Source organism: Chiroxiphia lanceolata, chromosome 7 (assembly GCF_009829145.1).
Source record: "Chiroxiphia lanceolata isolate bChiLan1 chromosome 7, bChiLan1.pri, whole genome shotgun sequence".
NCBI lineage: Eukaryota > Metazoa > Chordata > Aves > Passeriformes > Pipridae > Chiroxiphia > Chiroxiphia lanceolata.
In genome coordinates this window covers 15,830,214-15,852,677 of record NC_045643.1, presented here as the reverse complement: position 1 = coordinate 15,852,677, position 22,464 = coordinate 15,830,214, and the positions used below count along the sequence as shown (strand labels likewise).

At 35.6% G+C, this 22,464-nt stretch overlaps 2 protein-coding genes across 6 annotated transcripts in view; both read right to left on the bottom strand.

Moving 5' to 3' along the window:
* CCDC141 (coiled-coil domain containing 141) overlaps nt 1-612 on the bottom strand; it is a 78,317-nt gene extending 77,705 nt beyond the window's left edge. Inside the window, exon 1 of the mRNA XM_032694031.1 lies at nt 490-612. The gene's annotated coding sequence lies outside the window, so the exon portion shown is untranslated. The remainder of the gene's footprint in view (nt 1-489) is intronic.
* An 8,125-nt stretch (nt 613-8,737) lies between these two features.
* SESTD1 (SEC14 and spectrin domain containing 1) overlaps nt 8,738-22,464 on the bottom strand; it is a 54,782-nt gene continuing 41,055 nt past the window's right edge. For all 5 annotated transcript variants that reach the window (XM_032692893.1, XM_032692897.1, XM_032692895.1 and 2 more), the window contains 8 exons: nt 19,969-20,163; nt 19,234-19,348; nt 17,982-18,141; nt 15,329-15,410; nt 14,879-15,001; nt 13,889-14,080; nt 11,951-12,072; nt 8,738-9,480 (listed from right to left, as the gene is read on the bottom strand). In XM_032692893.1, coding sequence (XP_032548784.1) covers nt 9,351-9,480; nt 11,951-12,072; nt 13,889-14,080; nt 14,879-15,001; nt 15,329-15,410; nt 17,982-18,141; nt 19,234-19,348; nt 19,969-20,163 — 1,119 coding nt within the window. In that variant the 3' untranslated portion in view covers nt 8,738-9,350. The remainder of the gene's footprint in view (nt 9,481-11,950; nt 12,073-13,888; nt 14,081-14,878; nt 15,002-15,328; nt 15,411-17,981; nt 18,142-19,233; nt 19,349-19,968; nt 20,164-22,464) is intronic.

Genomic DNA, 22,464 nt, shown 5'->3' with positions numbered 1-22,464 from the left:
CATAAGTTAAAAATCACACAGACTGTTCAAAGAGACAGTTGAAGCAGTGTAACTGGGTTCTTAGGACCACCTTTTAAAATTGAAAAGCCTCTGTTTAGTCTTATAAAAAGCAGTCAGCCAGCAACGATGTAAACAGATCAGTATGAGTCATTCAGTTAAGAGGGGACTAATTAAATGGATATAATCATGCTAACCACACTAAAACATAAAAGCCATATTGGTACTATTGTTTGGAAAAGTTGATTTAAATGGACACAAATTTCAGAAAGCCAAAATTAGAACAAGTAAAAGCTGTTATATAGCCACCTTTCTACTAGCAAATTACTTTAGACTTCTGATATTGGGGAGGGTTTATCCAGAAAAGAAAAATTCAGCAGAGGAGTTGAATTTTAAGTATTAGAGAACCATGAGGCTTTATAATCCTTTTTAAAAAGTCATTTATCAGCAGAGTTATAAATAGCAGTGCTTTGTTTTATTATAAAAAGATACCTCCATCTTGAATAACTGTTACTTGAAGGTTCACACTGCTGAGCATTCCTTTGTATGTTCTGGTCACACAGAACACCTGGTCACACCTCTTTCAGATCATGGTACCTCAAACAGTGAGAATGTACCAGGTCCTGCCTCTCCTTTTCAGGTAACTACTGAATTGTGCAGCACACACAGGAGAAGTTAAAACCAGGAAGTATTGGAATTCCAGCCCCACCCACCCAAGCTCACTTGCCTGAAACTGGGTTGTTAAACAAATGTGTGCTCCCTCTGACACCCAGTATTACAGGAGTGTGACTAAAGGGTATGAGAATACTCCTTTGCTGCTTACAGTTTAACTAACCCTTGACAAAGGATAGCATATAACACTTCAGAATTCAAGTCCCACATAAATCTAGGAAGCATTGCCTACAATTAAAACCAAACCAAACCAACCAACCAACCAACCAAACAACCCCCCCCCAAACAAATTAAAAAAACCAACCAAAAAACCAAACCAAAACTACTTTTCCCCCTCAATACTCTTTCAGCACTGAAGAACAGTGAAGATGGATTTACATGCTTCAGAACCATTGTTTGACATTCATAGCAAGAGCTTCTGCTGCTGTACAATCACCAGCAATAGGTGATTTTTTTCCTTAAGTCATCCCTTGTCAACAGAGCAGGATCCACAGTAACTATGTTTCAGAACCTTGTTTTCAGTGTTCCAGGGATAAAAATAGCATGCAAGAGTACTTCACGGACTGCATATTTTTTTTGTCCATTTGATCTGACAGTTAGTAAATATCCTGTAATTAAACTCCTTTCTCTAAGTTACTTTCTGTGTGAATATTTCTTCTTTTTGCAGAGTATTTGATTAGCAGCCTTCAGAGGATGAGCTTGATCTTCCAAAACATCCTTACAGCCCACCTATTGACACCACATCATTTTTATAAATATTTTCATTGTAAATGCAACTCTTACAAGTCACCAAATGGTTTTCCATCCTTTCTTTTTTTTGCTTACTACTGCTTTTCATCACCTCAGTGTTCTGACAATTATTTCAGCTGTGCTTTTTATATTCTCCAGGTGTGTGCATGATTTCCATGACTATTAACATCTCATCCATTTCTAAATATTGATGAAGTTTCCTTTCTAGTAGTGCTGTGAAGCAGGGAATGCAGCTGTCATCCCCTCCCAACACACACTGGCAGTAGCAACCATTTCATCGCAGAAGTAAACTCTTCTTTAGAAACAATGAAAAAACTCTTTAAAATGTCTGTTGGATCACTTGCAAAGTCTTTGATGAAATTGCCAATGAAGAAGAGAGTTTAGTGGTAGACAGGTGGATATAGCTCTAATAAAATCCAGAAGACAAAGCAATACCTAGAGAAGAGGTAACAGCTAACAGCGAACAGCAAAAAGAACTCCGTTCACATTTCTGCCACCTGCAGGAGCAATGCCTTGGCTTCTTCAGGTATGACTGGTTCTGCAGAGGAAATGCACCATGAAATGATGCCTGCAAATGGCAGCTCCCTGACAAACTGGCCACATGCAATGAGTGGAAATAAAAAGCTAACAAGGCTCATTGAACATGTGGCTCGCTGCAGCCTTTTAATGCTGTCTTAAGCAAAACATTAACATAAACCCTGGCTACATCTAACCATAATACTATGTTTCTTTGAATACCTTAGTCTTGGAGAGGAGGAAGGCCATGTTCTGAGAGGCAGTGAGTGATATAAAGCAGACACTGGATATCAAGCTCACATCATCACCACAGATATGTGGAGTAGCAGTCAAATGTGTTGAATACATTGTACAATCTTCACATTACTGAGCCCAGCTTGCAGGTATCTGCCATCCAAGAGAGGCACGCAGAGCTACATACAAGGGCTCAGGAAGAGAACAGTCTGCACTTAGTACCAGTTTAGACTATGGCTTGTTCCCAAGTCTCTAAAAGTCAGGCTCACATCACACAATCATATTAAATATCAAGTAACCATGCTGTATACTTGCCTGTGGAAATAGCTGAGACTCCATGAAAGCTACTTTCTCTCCTAGTAGTATAAAAACCTTAAGAAGAGAATGGAATGTTAAAAAGACACTTATCACTTGCCCAAGACTTAAATAAATACATAAATTCTGGCACAGTACTTGAGAGAAACCTCTGGAGCTCAACAGCCCACTGAAACTCTGCAGCCTCCGATCCTGTAAGGCACAGGGATCACAAGCAATCCAGGCATGCCTGGAAATTCAGCACTGACAGTGGGAATGTGCTGTCACCCAGCATCTGCCACTCTTGGTGGGAAAATGAACATGGGAAGCAGAAATCCCAAAACTGAGATGGCAACACATACACTGCAAACCAAGCATAACACATACCTGAAAATTACATCTCTGAAATTAACACATTGACCCCTTCTGCCAAAACGGAGAACATTAACAAATTAAAATCAGGGGTATGAGAAGTATTTGTTCATGCTTTGTTCCGATATAGAGTTTCTCAGCTAACAGGTCTTCCACTAGTTTCTCTAAGAGTCTGTTCTTACAGCTAAGACAAGATTCCCCCTCCGTTTTATTTTCATAATTTATAGATTATTAGAATTAACATTTGGTGTAAGATCTAGCAAAGGGCTCAATACAGGTTTTTAAGGTGCAATGTATAAGCATTTGTATCCATTCAAATAGAGCCAGTGATTCTCAGGATTTTACAGAAGTCTCAGGGCTGTTCTACCATGAGCTGTCACAGCCTTATTCTGTGCACATGCATATCTACACAGAACTGCCCAAGCACCTTGCCATGTGTGTTCTAAGAGCCACAGCTATCATGAAACCTTGGTTTCCTTATTTTCTAATCTACTTAACACACGTTGCCTTCTGACAATAACAGTACTGTAGCAGAGCTGACAAGAAGACTGGGATGTGTAATATCAGGATCCTCAGAAGAGCTAAGTGTATTTATACGGTCATAAGTGGAAACCACGTTTTAGAAGGCTGTGCAAAACAGTCAGAGGTCATTTTGGCCACATATAGCCAGTGCAATGTTTTGTTATAGAAGTTTGACAGATAACGTGTGGCCAAATCAGCTTTCCCAAAGAGAGCTTATTACATACTTAGTAATGTATGTAATCAGGGATAGTTTCATTGGGTCTACTCTGACATTTTAAGCACAGATATATGACCTTAGTAAATCAACAGGATATTTTACATAACTTAATAGTATTCCTCCACTTCACTTACAAATCCAATGTGCATTAAGAGGTTTCCTGATGGGAGTTGCATCAATGGTGTCTGATGGCAATCAGCAGCTACGCATTGGTGGAAGAGCAAAAAGGCTTCCTAATATGTAAAAAATATCTATTTTAGATTGTAGAATTATTTTTTAAAAAGTGTTACAATTTTAAATTAAGCTTTTAAGCACATTTACTTTTAAGCACATTTTGTGTGTTAGTTACCTGCGCACAAATAGATAATTTTCCCTGTAGCATTCAGTAGTCACAATGCATTTGATGTTTTGATGCCGGCATTAAAATGCCAATGAAACACCATTATTATTTAAAAACCTGGGGTTTATCTGCAATAAAAAGAATGTTGTCTATTCATTACTAAAGTAAATTATCTGCACAACTCTTGCTAACACAACCAATTGTTTCCACCTAACAACCTTCTCTCAAAGTATTCAAAATTGATACTGATTCAAGTTTCCTTTGCTTTACTTTGTGCTTCAGAGTTGGAAATGTTAATCTGTCCCTTTGCTTTCTGGCCTATAAGCTGTAAATATTACTAGTACTTGGAAAATTACCTGAACTTTTCCAGTTGAGCTTAAATTAAAAAAAAAAAAAAAAAAAAAAAAAAAGGATTTTTACTTTTTCTTTAAGTATTTTCCAATGTATTTCCTTAGCACATACGAAATTTTAAGAAAGCATTTTTTTCTTTACCTCTCTGCTCCAAAGGGGAATTTAAAACCTGACTCAGCCTTCCTCTTGTCTCGTCTCTATTATATTCTCATAATTTTTGCTGTAATAGAGATCTATGTATACAAGTCAACTGATAAGAAAAGAGAAAGCTGTTACCTTAATTTTCATTCCTATTTTGAGCCTAAGTGTATCTTTCATGTTTTACATATATTAAATATTTCTTAATATATCCTGTCTCTACACATTCTTGTATCAGCATAACTAAAATTTTACAGTCACACAAGCATCTATTTTGATGCATATATTTGATTTTGATTAGTATGTTGTCTTCCAGTTTTACAGAATCAGAGGTATTCTCATGAGTTTCTTTGATGATTCACCTTCGTGTTCTAAATTATTCTTGGAGTCTCAGAAAAATGGTCCTAAGCTACCATGTGTTTGGGAGATCTGTATAAAGGGACCCATTAGAAGTGGGAAACCAATCTCCTTTTGGTGTGGTTATTTAGTCTTACCTGTATTTCCACACAGTAGAATCTCTACAACAAAACTACCTCCGCTGAGCATCACATGAAAAATATCTCAAAGTACTCCTTGACTCCATATCCTTGCAAAAGGTATGCAATTATGAAATTTTTAATAGAATTTTCAATTAAGATGCAGCCTTGACAGGCATAAGTACTATAATGATTTCCTCCAGTCTTTAAGTGGAGACAATTGTGGGAATCAATAATTTTAAAATTTTATCCCAGTGTATTTTTGTAACAATTCTGATTTTGATTCAGAGAAATAACTCTGGAGTTGCCTGTCCTGTTACATATTATGGAACTGTGGAAATGGCACACTAGAGAAGACTCAATCTACTGAAATTCAAAATGACTGTGCCTTGGAACCACATGTAGTATAACTGCTTCATTATTTGCCTTTTTATCTTACTTCACCTTTCCACAAACCTAGAAAACACAACAGGTATCTCTCCAGAGACATCATTAATTAATTCCCTTGTTGGAATGATGCTTTGCAAAATTCCAGATACTCAAACATTGTTTTTGGTTCTGCAGTTCACATTAAGGTAATTTTGCAGCTATTACTTATGCATGGATTGTTATCCTGTATGCTTAGACCAACCTTTGATTATTTTCTTTAAAATAGAATGGAAATCTAACATAAGTAAGCATTTTTACAGTCCTAACTCCCTTTTTACTGGTACAAGAATCTGGAGCGACATGAAGAATTGATTTTGGAAGTTAGGAGTCACCAAATCTTTGCTTTCATCTGTTTCTCAGCATTTTAGCTTCAGTGTTCACATAATGTGCTATTACACAATTTCATCTGTACCTTTTGGGCTTCCTTTCTTCCTCCTTCTTAATAATCTCCTTATACAGATTAAAATTATCCTGTAGAAAGAATTCAGGAAACCAGAGGTTATTGTTACACCATTATATGCCATTACTGTTGCTGAAAGCCCACAACCTCACCTTGATCATGACCTACTGACATTGTGTTTTTTTTAACTGAGATGGAAAAAAAAAAAAAATCTTCCCCCTATCTTTTTGTCAGCTGGCACTGATATTCTTAGGTCAGCATGATGGAATAAGAAGTGCTATACAATCCCACTGCACACACAGCCTTTTTCCACCCACTGCTGTACCTCCAGAGTAACTGTATTCGAACACCAAATCAGTCAGTCACACAAAGCTATACAAGTCTCCATGGTCCAAAACCGTTTTTTTTCCAAGAAAAATGCAACCCCATTAATCCTACTCAACATAATATGAAGTTAAGCAGTAAACAGCATCAAACATTCTTATGGAAACTAATACAAATGCCCACACACCTATCACCATTAAGAGTTTGTGGGTACAAGCATTTTGTATGAGTATCAGGCTATGCAACTGATGCACTAGCAAAGAAGAATGGCACTGACCAAGGTGATCACCTTTCCAATTCACTGTCACAAAAAGCATACTCAGAATTACATTACCAGAAAGAGTAACAAAATACTTATCATATCTTGAAACATTTCAAATACATCCAAACTTAGCTAACAGGAACTTAGAAATTCTTGGTATTATTTTCATTACCATGAACAGAATTGATTTCCTCACTTCCAAGTCATCAGTTGTAATGTACGTAGGAGTATAACAACTACAATCCTTACAATCAATCCTTACCTATTCTGTTGGTATCTCCCTATCTCACATGTAGCAGCACTGTATCCTGTGATTTCTGTTTAAAAAAACCCCAAACATATTTCCATCTTTTAGAACTCCCTTGTTTGAACCATTTTTGCAACCAAAAAGTGCAGAGCAAGAGCCACAGGTAGAGCCACTGCTACTGTTCACAGTAGTATGTGCACAAACAGGTAACAACAGATTACTTGAGCACAGGCTTTTTTTGGCTTTTTAGCATGTCTCTATATATCTCACTGACTTTTTGTGCTATTAAGGGTTGTACATTTCTGAAGATTCACTAGCAAGTCCAACCATAGATGACAGACTGACTAAGAGTAAAGACCAGCACAAAAATCCCTCTTTAAATTAGTTACATTCAACAGTATTCTTAACACATGATGTTTATTCCATTCTTTCAGTAAGATAGGAAGTCTCAGAGTTCATAGGAAGGATTTAGAAATGTCTGGCAGACTCATGCAACATGACCTAGAAAACTACTTGCCATCATTCCTGACACATAAAAAATGGGTAAATTGCAAAGTGATGGTAAATAGCACTTTACCAGCCATTTGATTTCCCTAAAGGCAAGGAATTCCAGAAAGGGAACGGAGCAGAGAGAGAGAGAGAAAGCTGGAATAATCCAAGATGCTGTTTTAGAAACTCCATTAAAGACAAGAGGGTGAAACTCAAGAGTCCACTGGCCCCTAGGAATGTTGAACGACAGATAAGAGCAGCATCAAGATTGGACTGCACACACAGAGCCAAAAATAACATCAGGGTTATTAGGGTGAGCGGTCACTAGTTCCAAGTTGTGCACACAGCTGTCACAGGAATGAGTTACGAGCTTCTGATGCTACCCTGGGTTGGCATACGTTATTGAGCCTCTAAACAAATACCACAATAAAATAAAATAACCTTAGTGTTTGTAATGCTTGCTTACTCCAATATTTTAATGAGATTTTATACTGCAGATTCAAATTAAAAGTGCTGCTGAGCTGGAGACACAGTGTTTATTAGTGACTATATTAATTCACTTTTGTGTTTGAGCTTTTCATTAAATATAAGTATACTTTTCATGTTTGGGCTCTTTCTAAGTGAATTTAACTTCTCCAAATATTAGCCATAGCAACAGCAGCTTTCTCAAATGCAGTTGAGCAACTAAAATAAATTTGAAAATATTATATTGAAAAAGTCTCATTATAAATAAGGTCTATGAAACTTCAGTTGGTTTTAAACTAATATTAATGTATATTGTACCATTGCATCAAATGTAAAGAAAAAAAAATATTGGATTTTCTCTGCCAAAATACTCCAAGAGGAAAAATACCTTTATAATTGAATTTACAGGTAAATCATTAATTTGGAATTACTGGTTTTTTATAGAGAAATTGCTCTATTTGAACCATCACTTTCCTCTGGAGAAAATGCAGAAAAACTAAGACAAATAAGTAAATATAATATTTGAATGACAGATCCATCAAGTAAATCTGTAGAGTAATAACAATGCATGCAGGAAGAGAACATTATTTTTACTGTGAGCAAAGTATAGCTTGATAGCAACCTAAAGTTCTTTAAACTTACAGTTGTTTGTTTCACACACAGTATTATAAAATGGTCAGATACCACACCACCATCCAGTAAATCTAATATTGAATGTATTCAGATTACATCCTGAAGATTAAGAAATTAACCAAGTAAAGCACACAGCTGATTTTGTTTCAATCCAATTCCCTGCTCTTAGTAAATTTCATTTTTTTACTAATCTCATGGTTTTAAGTTGGTTATGAACCTCATGTTAATTTTTTTTCATTAGCTGAAAAGCTTTAACCTCAAAGGTACTAACAGGGATATTCACATTATTCAGGATTCTCCATTCAAAGGGAAACAAAACACTTTGAAATAAAGCACAGGAGATGTGTGCCAGTCTTACACGGGAACAAAACTATTATTAATATAACACTGACTTAAGCAAATACTATCTTACTTTTGTGCAAGTACTGCTATCAGAAAGGAAAAAAAATAGCATGAACTCTTGCCCCTATTAATAATAGTTCAAGAGCAGTTCCCTTATTTCTACAGTGTATTAGAGTATTTAATATGAAAAATTATACAAACTTTGTAAATATACTGGGGGAGTAATGATTTTTACTACCATTTATCACAGACCAGAACAAATTTATATTAGATTTTAAAAAGATGATTTTTATTAAGCACAAACAGCTTTTAATACATTATCAATACAAATAGGAAAACATCTCTTTAATGGATTTGATATATCAAAGATTTGATGGGCAGGTTGCATACTGGCACAATAAAAATGACTTTTTTTTAAGTATTTCAAATTAAAATTACAGAGTTACCACTGCCTACGCTGCAGGAACTTACCTACAGTCTAGAATTACTACATCACCTGGGCATGGGGGAAGCAAAGAACTAGAATTTCATAATATGGAACTTCTAACACTTCAATTAGCACCACTCAAAGCTTGCATCAGCTGTCTAACTAAGAAGCAGCTGACAGGTCAGGTAAAGCTTTACAGCAAATTTCAGTGCAAAGTTTACAGTTCCTTTTCATAAGATACTTGGAGTCTATGGTTTCATAGCATGTTAAATAATTATGGCTTGATAGATGTACAGTATTAAGATGCTGAGAACATTTACTTCAAAAAAAAGATGAGACTTGTAATGGCTGTGAAATGCATTTTAATATATTATGCCAAATTCTGTAATATGCAAACAACATGCTGGATTACAAACTTAAGTCCTATTATGAATTCATAGACAAGGGTCAGTATTAGCTCTCTGGGGTAGTGGCTTCTGGTTGTCTCAGCTGCTGCTTTTTCAGGCTAACTAGCTTCATCTTCTCTCTAATGTGTTCTGCTGCAGAAGCCATGTCACTGGGGCTCCCAAAGTACTGCTCAGACCTAAAAAAAACCACAAACCACAAAAAGTTTTTAGCGAAAAGTATGACATATGAATATACCTGTGAATGGCACTAGAAAACACAAAACAGACAAGAAAAATAGCCATTTTTTTCCTCTTGCAATTTAAAAGCCAACTTTAAAGGGCTTTGGAGACTCAGCGATGAGACTTCACATCAAGTCATTGACTTGAGGAATTTATTACAAATACTCAATGAGCCTTTTATACCCAAAAGATACTCTCAAAAGAAGGTTGAGAGTGGTGAGACAGGAACAGGTGGCCCAGAGAAGCCGTGGATGCCCCATTCCTGGAAGTGTTTGAAGCCAAACTGGATGGGGCTCTGAGCAACCTGGTCTGGAGGCATGTGTCCCTGCGCATAGCAGGGGTTTGGAACTGGGTGATCTTTAATGCCCCTTCCAACCCAAACCATTCTGTTATTTGAACAGCAGGGCACTAGTCTGTATGTGCAACTAGATACTTCTCAACACTATTTTTTACCTCCCTTCTCTGGCTATTCCCCAAGTCGGTCTAACAATTTTGCATACTGTGACAATCTATGAAATCTGTCTGTACATGAATTCTGAGGCTATAAAATTGCTGCGCTATTGAAGGACTCTTCAAATGTTAAGTCACCACATGCTGTCAAATTATGCCATCTACCTCTCAAACTGAAAGAACTGTGGAATTCAAATACAACAAAGAATAGCTGAAATGTTAGGGAAACAACTAACCAAGCCGTCAGCAAAGGGAGGATTTGAACAGAATATGTGTTTCAGAAGAGGAGGTATCAAATCTAGTTAAAAAGTACAGAAGCTGTAAACTTTGGAAATAGTAGTATGACAAAGAACTTTCAGTCAGATGTAAGTTGCTTCAGACAGGTGTAAGTGGACAGAAAAGTTAGACTTGTTTGACTAGGGAACTCCAAAGTCAGACTGCACAACTGCACATGGGATCACAGTATGGGGGGGAGATGTTCTTCCTGACACAGATTAGAAGCCAAGAGCAGGACAGGGAACAGTGACCTGAACTTCCAAAAAGATACTGATGAAAGTCTGAAGAAGTGAACAGGCTGATGAAAACGCCCTCGAGCATTTTATGACATTTTTCATGTTCCTAAATTTATTAAACTATTTCTAATAATGAGTGAACCCTTTGCAAATTGTTTGTTAAATGCTTCAGAAATAGAATCCTTAGGAATGATGAGCAGAGGATCCTGAGATGTAGGAGAGCTAAGATACCATTTTTGAGAAGGTGCTGAAATGACAGAGGGATCAGAAATAATATTCAGGATTCAGTCAGACAGCTAAAATACAGGTGTGTGTGTATATATACCTATAGCCATAGGAGCTTTGCATTAGGACTCTAAGGGTGGCAAATGCCTTGTTTGTTTTTACTTTAATAGTCTATCTGCAAATTACATGCATTTTAAGAATAAATAAGAGTTGCTACATTTATCAGGTCCCTAAAATCTGCTATTCAGAAGTTCAACAAACTCTTCTTGGTCTGGTTTTGGGTTGTTTTTGTTTGTTTGTTTTTCTTCATCGCTATAAAATCCTCCACTATTTTCAAACATTAAAAGGGCAGTAAAAATCACTACTAGTTCAGGCCTGAGTCCATCTTCAGGGTTAGCACTCCTTATTGAAGGAAACTACACTGCAGAAGAAATATGATATTTTGGAAATAATATGACAATAAACTTCCATGACAAGCTTCCTGCAGATCAACTTCAAGTAACCCATAATGTGGTTGCCTAATACTATCTAATAAGTTTTCAGCCTCTAATTCAAAACAGTGATTTCAAACCTCTTTCATTGTGGTGTGAGATCCTACACACCCAGAGATTCATTCTATGGCTTGGTAATACTCACGTAGAAGTTAACTACAAGCTCAGCATAACAATGGACACATCTGTTTCATTGAACACAGAGAACTGAGTTTTATTATGGCTGAGATTCCAAATTCAATTTGCTTTTGTAGCTCAAGACAACCACCAGTTGTAAACTAGAATTAATAGCTCTTAAGGGAAGTACTGTTTTGTTTACTGATTGAATCAAATGTAAATTTGCCTTCAATATACTGGCTTAAGACTTAAGATAGACAGAATTGCAAATAAATAAATCAAAATACCATAATTCTCATCTGGTATCTTTTTTTCAGGGAGAAGAGATTGGGACTGGTCATTCTTCTGTTACTTCTACATACTGTGCTGGTGCAAAGACTGCACAAACCTAATAATCATTCAGTGTGAAAAGGTCACTACTTTTAAAAGGCAGCACACTAATAATCATTAAAAATTCTTTCCCATCTTTTTATAGAAAGCAGGCAGGTCCAATCTCCAGCTTTTCAAAGACAACACACGCCCGCTTTTTCAATTTCAGCAATAAGCCTTCAGGATTCTTCCATATATGAGTCTATTATGAAACTTCACCAAAAACATTATTCAAAAGGCATTAGAAAAAACATTCTGCATACCCATCAGGATAAACTACAGGCACTGTTAGTCTGTCCAACAGTGATTTCCCAACTGCTTCAATTTCATCAAATTGCTCCATTTCATTAAAAGCTTCAGGCTGCTCTGGACATTCCTGCAAAATCTGTTTAAAATAAAAGTAAGAAAATGGAGAATAAAGTAAACAAGGGATAGTATGTAGTTTTTTAAGTTCCATTAACTGGCAGAGTGAATGCTTTTTCAGCATCTTCACTATCACATTTACATGAGGTTAACTGACATATTCATATAATTCAAGAAAAGAAAATACTGATTAAGCTACATTAAGACGATAGTTCAGGGCTACCACTGCTGTGTATTAGAATGCCTCATTATTTCTGAGAGGAACAAAAAGTCTTGCTGGACAATATTCCAGCCACAGATATAAAATGCATAAAAATCATAACCTACATCATTAAACATACCAGACAACCATATAAAGTGGAAAAAAACACAGTTAAGGAAGAGCCCCTTACAAGACATTTCAAAACTAAAATCCTCATCTGGCACAGAATAGGTGGGACTTAAAGAGTCTGATCACAAATCCTTCCTGATGAGATTGTGACCCAATACTAGTACTTAGTACTGTATTTTCTTCCATTTCTCCCTTTGCCATTTCTTACTTTTTCCCAAAACAACATGGATATTAACAGTCTATTTTCCAAACAGACTTGGTACTATGTCCCAGTAGTGCTAGAAGAATTATGTTTTTGAACATGGCTGGTTTTTTTCAGCCATCCATTTACTTTTCTTTAAATTTATGACTGTCTAAAACCAGCAATTAACTACTGCAATAATGAAAGAATGCTCATAATATGGATTGAGAGAATCTACTCTTTTAAGAGTTTATGAACCACTGAAATCTAATTTGGTATCAGTAAAACTTTTTTTAGTTGTCTCTGACAGCATAGATGATATATTTCTGCTTTTGTGAACGTCCACCAACTCCCAATGCCTGTAAAGTCAAAGTATCTTCCATTCATACAAATAAGAAATTAATAAAACCAAGGAGCATATGAATCAACTTGGAATCCATGCTCTCCTTTAATGACAGAATGAATTTATTTTACCATGTGTAAAGTTGGCTTTATTTGCAGTTACATGCAATTTTATTGTCAATATTTGAGATACATACTCTAAACTCCTTTTCTATAATGTATCCCTTCACAGAAAGAACGGTTTCTGGACAAAAAAGGCCCTACCTCTCATGACATACATTAGTGTATGTTGTCTCAAATTCAAGCATTTGAAAACTCTCTACATTTTCCCCCTTCAGCAAACTGTTACCGAGTAACAACTATTCTTCAGCCTCCTCTGTGGCTTCTCCCATCATATGACTGGACACAGCAGTGAAACGTTGGGTTACAGGACTTTGAAAGCCATACCGAGGTAGAGGTGTGTTCAAAAGGAAGAAAGCACAGTTCAAACCCCTCCAGGTGCAAAACACAAGATGTAGAAACTAACTGGCAAGAGCTGCCCTCATTTACACTGTGTGTGAAAAGGATACTGCATTCAAAATGCACACAGCTTGAAGGGCAATACACCTTTAACTCTCCAAAGAACTTAAAGGACCTGACAACTTTGTATTATGGAAATCAAGAAGTGTTTCTGGCTTTTAAGAATAATGGTCTCAAAGACACAAAGAAATGCTTTATGATCAATATCAGAGTTCCCCTTTGAAGAGGGCTGCTGTTCTCTTTTTGTTAAGCAGGCCCCACACCAATATAGGTATGTGAACAAACAATGGTATTAAGTACCTGAAATTAACAGTTAGAAAAGTATGCTTGAATTCGTTTCTGCTTTTTTCTTTAATATAATATTTAGGTAGGGTAAAAAATACACACTGACAACTTCATTTTCCTTAAATTTCGTTTGCTTAAATTTGGGTAAGAAATTTTTCTTCTTAAAAACACAACACTCACCTTTTCAGCACTTGAATGAAATGCAACAGCTGTTTCCAGCCGGTGTACTCTTTCTTCAGAAGTCACTGTAAACTGTTTCCACACTCTGTTCAGTCTTGGAAGTGTGTCCCCTGAGGACCTTGAAGTGCACCGCAAGGACTGGCATAAAACAACAGTAGCCTGCAGTAACTGCCTCCCATAATCATAAGTACTCTAAAAATTGGAGAGGATGGGAAAGAAAGTGCATGTAAAAACTCTGCACTTAACAGCAGCTAAATAAAGCAACAGCAGTCAAGTTTATGAAAGCTCTGTCTGCAATTTAGGTCCACAAAGTATATTGAACTAATCTGGTCTACTAGAAAACGCTGATGAAGTATGAATGAAATTGTGATGACCAAAGACTGCTTTTACTCTTATTAAAAATAAAATATCCCCTGTTGTCTAGTGTTCACACTGGCAAAAGAACAGAGCTTCCTGAAAATTTCAAATAACTGTTTGGATTTTACACAGGACATTTGATACCTATTGCCAAGATGACTGTTTCACTGGTTTCCTGTCATCGTCAGCTTTTATTCATCAGTTCCAGTGTAATAGGTGCAATTAGAAAACATCACATCTGTTAATTAACAAGTTCAAATTAGATCTTCCTAAAAGCAGTCAATGACTGAAAAAGCACCTGAAAAAGGCTCAGCTTATCAAAACTAATTTTAAAGACTGTTTGAAATGTGTCTTTCACAAAAGTCAATCAATTTTGCTTGGTCTTTTGCATTGCCTATGTGAAGACTAACTGAGCTACTAAACTTGCAGCATTGATAGAACTGCAAAATCTCATTAGGCCTACCACCAATTTCAGCAATCACAATTTTTTCATTAAAGCATTGAGGCAAACCACTAAGACCAGTAACAGGTGTATAATAATTGTCCATACAGATATCAATTCTATTTAGGAGATTATCTGAAACTGTACAGACCCCAGATTGCTAAAAAAAAAAAAAAAATAACTCATTTCACCTGTGCAACATCAACAAATTTTCGATGTTTCTCCAGTAAAACTTTTGTTTCTTGAGCATCATCTCCCAGGCGGATGTGTGTCTTCAGCAGAGCATCCAACAGTTCACTTAACCATTCTACTGCCTTAAAAACAACAGTCAAAGGAATAAAAACCAATAAATTAAAAAGAAATTAGTCCAGAAGGGTGAGGTAACTTCAGTGCTAGTATATGCTTTTGATACAAGAAAAGTTAAATCAGCTATCACAAACTGGTAGATCGTGCATGCAATTACCAAATACACTGTTTGCAGACATTGCTATAGCCTTTATTTTCACTGACATATTCCCTAAATAAAACTATATTTGAAAGTTACAAAAAACCCCAAAAACCTGTGAAATCATCAGCCCCCATAAATTAAACCAGTGAACTACAAAGACCAGATTGATGAAATTCTGTAGGCAGTTTCATACCTGAGCAGCATCCTCTTCACACTTAAATAACTGTACCATCTGAAGCATCTTCAGTCGCCGCACATCCACCATATCCTCACACCTTAAACAACAGCACAGAAAGACTCACCAACAGATGTATAGCAGACACAATACACTCTGAATTTGAAAACATTTTCAGTGAGAAACACTAGGATATAAGTGCCCATGAAAAGGTGACTAAAGCATTTTTGTGATGCTTAGCTTGGCCAAAATATATAATACCTCACACAACAATAAGAAATACGCAATAAATAGAACAGAGCACTACAAGTCACTGAAATCATGGTCCTCAAGATTCCTGATATGGCTAAGCTGCCAGGCAGTAACACCAGCCATAGCTACAAGATCTTGCAGCAGCATTGCAGGTTCCTTACATCATTTCACTGGTAAGATCTGCCACATGTGGCTGAGACAGACTTTATCCTACTGAAATTCGGATGAAAGTTGCCTTCACTCTGGCATAGTTCTGAATTGTACTGTTTGCTGGGGGAAAGGTTTTCTTGATTAATATGATGAGGACTGTTTAAAAGATAATACATTTTTCCATTTTTATTTTTAGCTTACTAAAGATGGTAATATCTTGCAATATCCTTTGCTACACTTGTCAGGAAGCATTTAAAAAAATCTAATTCATATAAAAACTAATCCTGACTAACTAATCCTAACTATCTTATTCTGAATTGAGCATATTTTGTAGTTCTTTCTCCAGTTAGAATACAAAAAAAGTATTGAAAGTTTTTCTCTTTCCATAGTGAGAGCTAAGCTAATACATTTAGCAGAATACTTTCCACTTCTATTTCAGAGGCCTACTAAATAGACAGTACAATTCACTCCTGTCCAGTGCAAATGGAATTACTAATGTCAACAACAGTCAGCTTTATAAGCAAACGCAAAAGACTGTATGCACAATTTTTTCCAAACTAATTGCAAACATAAGCACTTCCAAAGAACAGTTTGTTAACATGCTTCATTTTGTTACACATCCTGTAATGCTTACAGAAAGGAAATATGTTGATCTAATAATGCAGGGCAACAGTTTATGGGTTCCAAAAGCATAACTAAGGCAGCAAAATCCCCCTGGAAGTGAACATTATAATATATGTATATATAAATAACAAGAAATGTGCAACAGAATCTGTAAAAAAAAAAAATAAAGTATTGTAAAAATTACTATTAAATGCTACTGAGATACTAGTCCTATTGTACTTTTTTCCTCTCATAAAGGCTAAAGAACCTTGTTCAATCACTCACCATCTGAAAGCTGCTTCCTACCTTTGTCTGGAAATTTTATTGACATTTTAGTTCTCTAATTGATTTCCCACAATTCTATATCCCTTTTGAGAATGGGGACCAGAATTGTGTAACACTTAAAACAGAAATGGACTATCAATCTACACAGTGACGCAATGACATTTTTCTTTTAGTTTTCTATTCCTCTCCTAAGAATCCTTAGAGTTCTACTTGCTTCTTACGGTATGACTGAACACTAAAGCAATTTCTGCAAAAGTCTTCCAGTGTTTACTCTTGAGTTCACAGATGGTTCTGAGTCCATTCCTATGTATATAGTCTTCCCTTCTCCCATGTACATTTCTTTTCTCAGTACTGAATTCCAAATGCCGTTTTATTGCACAGTGACACGTCCTCTACAGTTTTTTGCAGTTGGCCCTCTAAACACAAGTGCTGATCAAGTAAATAGGATTCAGAGGACATACTTAAAACAATATTTTCTCTAGGCACTACCAAAACACATGGTTTCTTACACTAAGCTCCCTAAGAAAACAATTTATGATTTGTATAATTAATCTGCAAAATGAGCAATTTGATGCTCATTTAGACCTTGTTGTTCCCTAGAGGCCCCTTTTTGTTCAGCCAAGGCCCTCAAACCTCAGGCGCTTTCTATGGACACCATTACATTGTCTCAGGGGTTCCTGCAGTAATACTGGCAATGCCACCTAATTCTTTCACACTGTTGAGTAGAAAAAAAAGGCAGTACTACAATCAAGTTCTACTACATCTTTAAAAAAAAATAATCAATGAAATTTTGGAGGAAGAGGATGATGGCATAATCCATCCTTCTTGCAAATTCAACTCTAGTATTTCTTTCTACTGCAACTTAATCCCCCACTTTATCATTTTCTAAAACTCATAAAAACCAGCATTTTGAAGACTGAACTCTGTGCCTCCATTTTGTATGCTGTCCAACCCAACATGATCTCATTTGTCTTCCTATCATGCTCAAAAGACAGAGGCTGTAAAAATGACGATAAACAAATTTGTGCATTGTTAATACATAATATTACAGCTATCACCACTAGTGTAGTCTTATACTTCCATCTCAAACTGCTAACATATAAAACATAACTCTTGCCTCATTTTCATAATTACATATAAAAGGAATGTATAATTCTTGAGCATTTACAAGTATAGGAAAGCATTCAAATACTCAGTAGCAAAGTACAAAAGGTGCTTGGTGTTAGGAATATGCTACAACAGATTAGGCAAGGAAGCTTCTGTCCCATTTAAATATACTACAAATATAAATTACAGTTGTACTGCATCCCTTAACTGAAGATAAAACAGTCTCTTTAAAACAACACAAAAAAATCTTAATGACTAGAACTACTGTTCTTACCTTTGTTTTCTAAGTTGCATATCTTCCATTACTCCTTGGATATGGTCCACATTTTCTTTGTTTTCAATGGTCACATCTTTTCCATAGGCCCATGAAGCCTGATTAGATATCTGATCAAGAAGACTTTGACCTTTCTCACGCAAACCTTGCAAGCCTAAGTCTAACAAAACAAAAAGAAAAAAACCAGTCAATGGTCACTCTCATTTTTTTTCCCCCTCAATGGAGAGAGATAAAATGCAACAGAATCTGAGATGGAAGACTGAAAAGTGAAAAGGGCATTACTATCTGTCTTTTACTGCCCTTTCCAACTCAAGTTTAAGTGAGCATTTGTCTATACTAACAAAGAACTAAGGCTTTGCTATTTTATGACCTAGCAGATAACAATAAAAGCTGACAGCAAGTTAGCTTTTCAGCATATAAATACCTAATTAATGTCTTTCATCCACACAGTTGCATAATATGTAAAATATTTATCACAGCTAAGCAGCTGTAGCCTAAATGTTCTTCCACTGCTGACAGAAGTTACATCTGATATGGCTGATACACTTTTCTACACTGAGATTTGCCAACCCTTAAAATCTGCTGTTACATCTAATTTTTGGCAGTTCTACTATCTGTTTTCCTAAAGGAGTATCTCATTTATTCCAATCATTACTACTACCAGATATGATTTTGCTTCAAAGCTCGTTCTCCTATGACTCAATGAAGAACATGATCATTGCAGATCTCTCCAACTGAAATATTCAATTCCATATGCTTGACAGTGTAACAACATTCAATGTGCCATTTATTAACATATACATTCAAAAGTACTACAAAACACTCAGTATAAGCATTCTAAAACTGAGTGGATAAAAATCTTAATCATCAAGGGGTCAGTTCTGGAGACAAAAAGATCATCTAAGCACTATAATATCAAGACACTAAGGATGATTAATGGGTGAAAAAAGTTTGTTTGCAGACAAAATGCATGACAGTGGCATATAACAAATATATTTATTAGATGTTAAATATTTAGAAGAAAACTAGTTTCAGATCATTTTAGCAGATAGAACTACTATATAGCAGGACTACTATATCGTACTAGAAGTAGTTCAGTGAAGCATTATGCAGCCAGGAGAGACAGATTTTTTTCCCCCCAGTTCTTTTTGGTGATTTTTTTTTTTTTAAAGAGTAGTGAGATTACTGCTTTTTCTCCTGTAATGTGCTCACTAGAATGTGTGCATCTGAAACAAAGAAATATTTTGCTTACCAACACTTTTCAATTTCTCTTCCAGTAGTTTTAAAGTTTGTTGAATTGATGCTCCATCTGCTGGTGCTACATCCACACACAACATTCCTAGTAAACCATCCAATTGCTGAGACAACTAAAATGAAGAACAACACAAATGCTAATATTTAAAAAGAAGTTTGAGCTTCAGATGACTGGGTCTGCAATCTCCTAAATGTTCAGAAACTTCTCGTTTTAGAAATTTTTCTTTTCAGCTATAAGAAAATGAAACTCAAGATGAAAGATAAAGGAGCCATCTGGTTGTAGAATTCCAAGGGCATGCATCCCTCAATATGGAGACTGGAAAGCCAAAACTCTTCTTTCTTTTTTAAGACAAGTATACGAAAGGAGTATGCCATTTTAAAAACAGAGACTATGAAAAGTACACCAAATTCCAGTTCAATTAATGCATGTACCTCTAATAAAAAAAAATAAAACAAGAGAGGGGTAAAAGCAACTTTCCAAGTAGTAACACTTTTATTTAAAATATTATTGAAATGTAAGACATAATATAAAGTACTTCCCTTCTAAAAAAGGGGGAACGGATTTTCTCAGCATTTCAATTACAATAAATGATAACTTACGGCATTTTCCAAGTGACATTTTATTTCCCCTCACCTCCCTAAATTTTTTTCTAATGTATTCAACGTTTACAATACTAAGAGAATAATATATATTGATAGGTGAGCCCATGAAAAACGAAACAGAAAAACTTACATCCTGGGCAACGCTGTGGAATTCAAGTGCTGCTTGTAATAGATTCTGCCTGAATTCCAGCTGACTGGCCTGCCGGTAACACACATCACTCAGCTGTTGCTGCAATGCTTTCAATTCCACAAGGTCCTCCTCATCCCCTGCATTTAGAAGAGCTGCTATCTGCTGATTAAGCTCAACATAAACAGCAAACCACTCCTAGAAACACAAGAGAATGAAACATTAGAAGTACCAAATATAATTTTATTTATTATAAATGGCATATATCCAACTGCAAACTAATAAATAATCATATTGAAAAAGGAGCTCATTACAGGTTATACTGTTATATAATACGAGATATCACAGAAGAAGAAGAAACATCCCCAATTTCAAATCAACTCAAAAAAAAGTGCTTAAATCATTTTAATGTATGCACTATAAAAAAACTGGCACAGAAATATGGAAAGATTACAAGGCATGGCTACTGATCTCAGCACAAACTTCCACTCAAACTTTTTAGTGAAACAAAAGAGGAATTCCACCATTTTTAAACAAATTGCTAAAGCTTAAATGTCTGGTCTACTGAGACAAAAGATCTTTTCCCAAGTGATCACCTATTACAAAAAGTTGTTGACAGGGCTATCTAGGTGTTACTTTCAGTGACAGAATTGAATGCAGCAGTAATTTCCCTAAAACGTTTAGAAAAAAAATAGGACTGTTGACAAAGTGAAAGTAATCTCTATTTTCTGAATAAAAAAATGTCCATGTACAGAAACTTCAAAATCATCTTGTTTCTTATTTAAAGAGAGCTTTATACTACTCAATTAAAAATGCGCAGTTGTTTTTAACATGCTTTGATTACTGAATACATATATAGGAGTCAGTTATGTTGTCATGGTGGTGTATTTGCAGAAGAGAATAGTTCAAATATTTAACAATTCTGGGAGATTTAAAAACAACTTGATACATCAAGATCACATTCACATCATGCATGACTGAGATGTTGGTAAAGTAAAACATGTTTGCTCAACATCTCTTATTTTGGCCTACAGTAAAGTGACCTTCAAATGCCCTAGTGCAATGCATTTCTAGTGCTATGGAACAGCACCATCTATTGGCCTACAAAATCTGATCTAATTTGTATCCTTGTCATGTTCCTATTGGGATGTTTGGAATTTTGCAAATTACGCCTTCAGCTTTTGCATCATTTATCTGCAAAGCATGAAAAACAGAGTACAAATACCCATATTCTGAATTTATTTTCCTTTTACCCAAAGCTATCTGCTCACAGGAGGGAACAGAGTGTGAAAAGAGCAAGGGGGGGAGGGGAAGTAATGAAAAAGTTAAATTAGCAATCAGCCAAAAATTTAAGAGCAGAATAAATCTCTCATCTGCCCCAAAAAGGGAAACTAAGATGACATAATGTGAAAACATCTTCCATTGTCACACACATACTATAGATATATAGATTCAATACAGTCAGTTTACACAACATAACTCTTTCACATTCAACATACAAATCCAGGCTACTGAGTGTGACAAGTGAACTATAATATGAGAAGTCAAAAAAATTATAGATTAATATTTTTTATATATAGATTAATAGTTTTTAGTTTTATATTTTATTTTATATATTTTATATTATACATTTTTTCTTATAGGTTTTATTTTTAGCATTAAAGTAAGTAAAAGAATTGCAGTAATTGATTTGAACAAGCTATCAGTGAAATTCAGAGACCAGCAAACCATGTACAAAAATTATGTTTTTTATCCTTTCCATGGGAGAAAGTCAGGCACAGCAGTATGTGACAGTTCAAAACCATGGAGAAAAGACCAAAACCAGCAGTTCTAATGTAATGCTCATGAAGAAAACAATCAGAAAACAAACCTCAAAAAAACCCACTTAACTACACCTTCCCCTCCCAACCAAACAAAATAAAAAAAACACCCTATGGAAATTATTTTTTTTCACTTTAGAGTAAATTGAAGTGAAAAAGCCCATCGTCAAGACAAATCACACAGTTTTCCCAAGTATCTGCAAAGTGCTATAATCAATGATAAATAGGTAATGAAAGAAAGCAAGCATACAAACTGTCAATTCAATTATTAGGAGAGAAAAAAAAGGAAAACAATGAGAGAACGTTTACACTCAGCTATTATGAAATGCTTAAAAATCAAAGAAAAGGGTAAAGCACATTTTTCCAGTGCTGCTGTGGAAAAAATGGTTTTAATCTCCAAACAGGTATCTAAATTTAAGGTAGCGCAGTGGTCTCCCAATTATTTCTTTTGGAATTAAATAAAATATATTTTTTCCGATTTATTTCTGCAAACTCTGCCAGCATCTGAGTACTAAGCTGTGTTCCATGTTGCCAGTGCTTTAGTGATCAGCACACTGTAGGGCAACCTGCTAATTTCAGTGGGATTTCAAGGACTCCAGGTAAAGAACAGTTCTTTGTTATAGATACCCAAGTGAAAACAAAGTATGTTCAATCTTGTTTTTTAGTTGCAGTTTGTAGT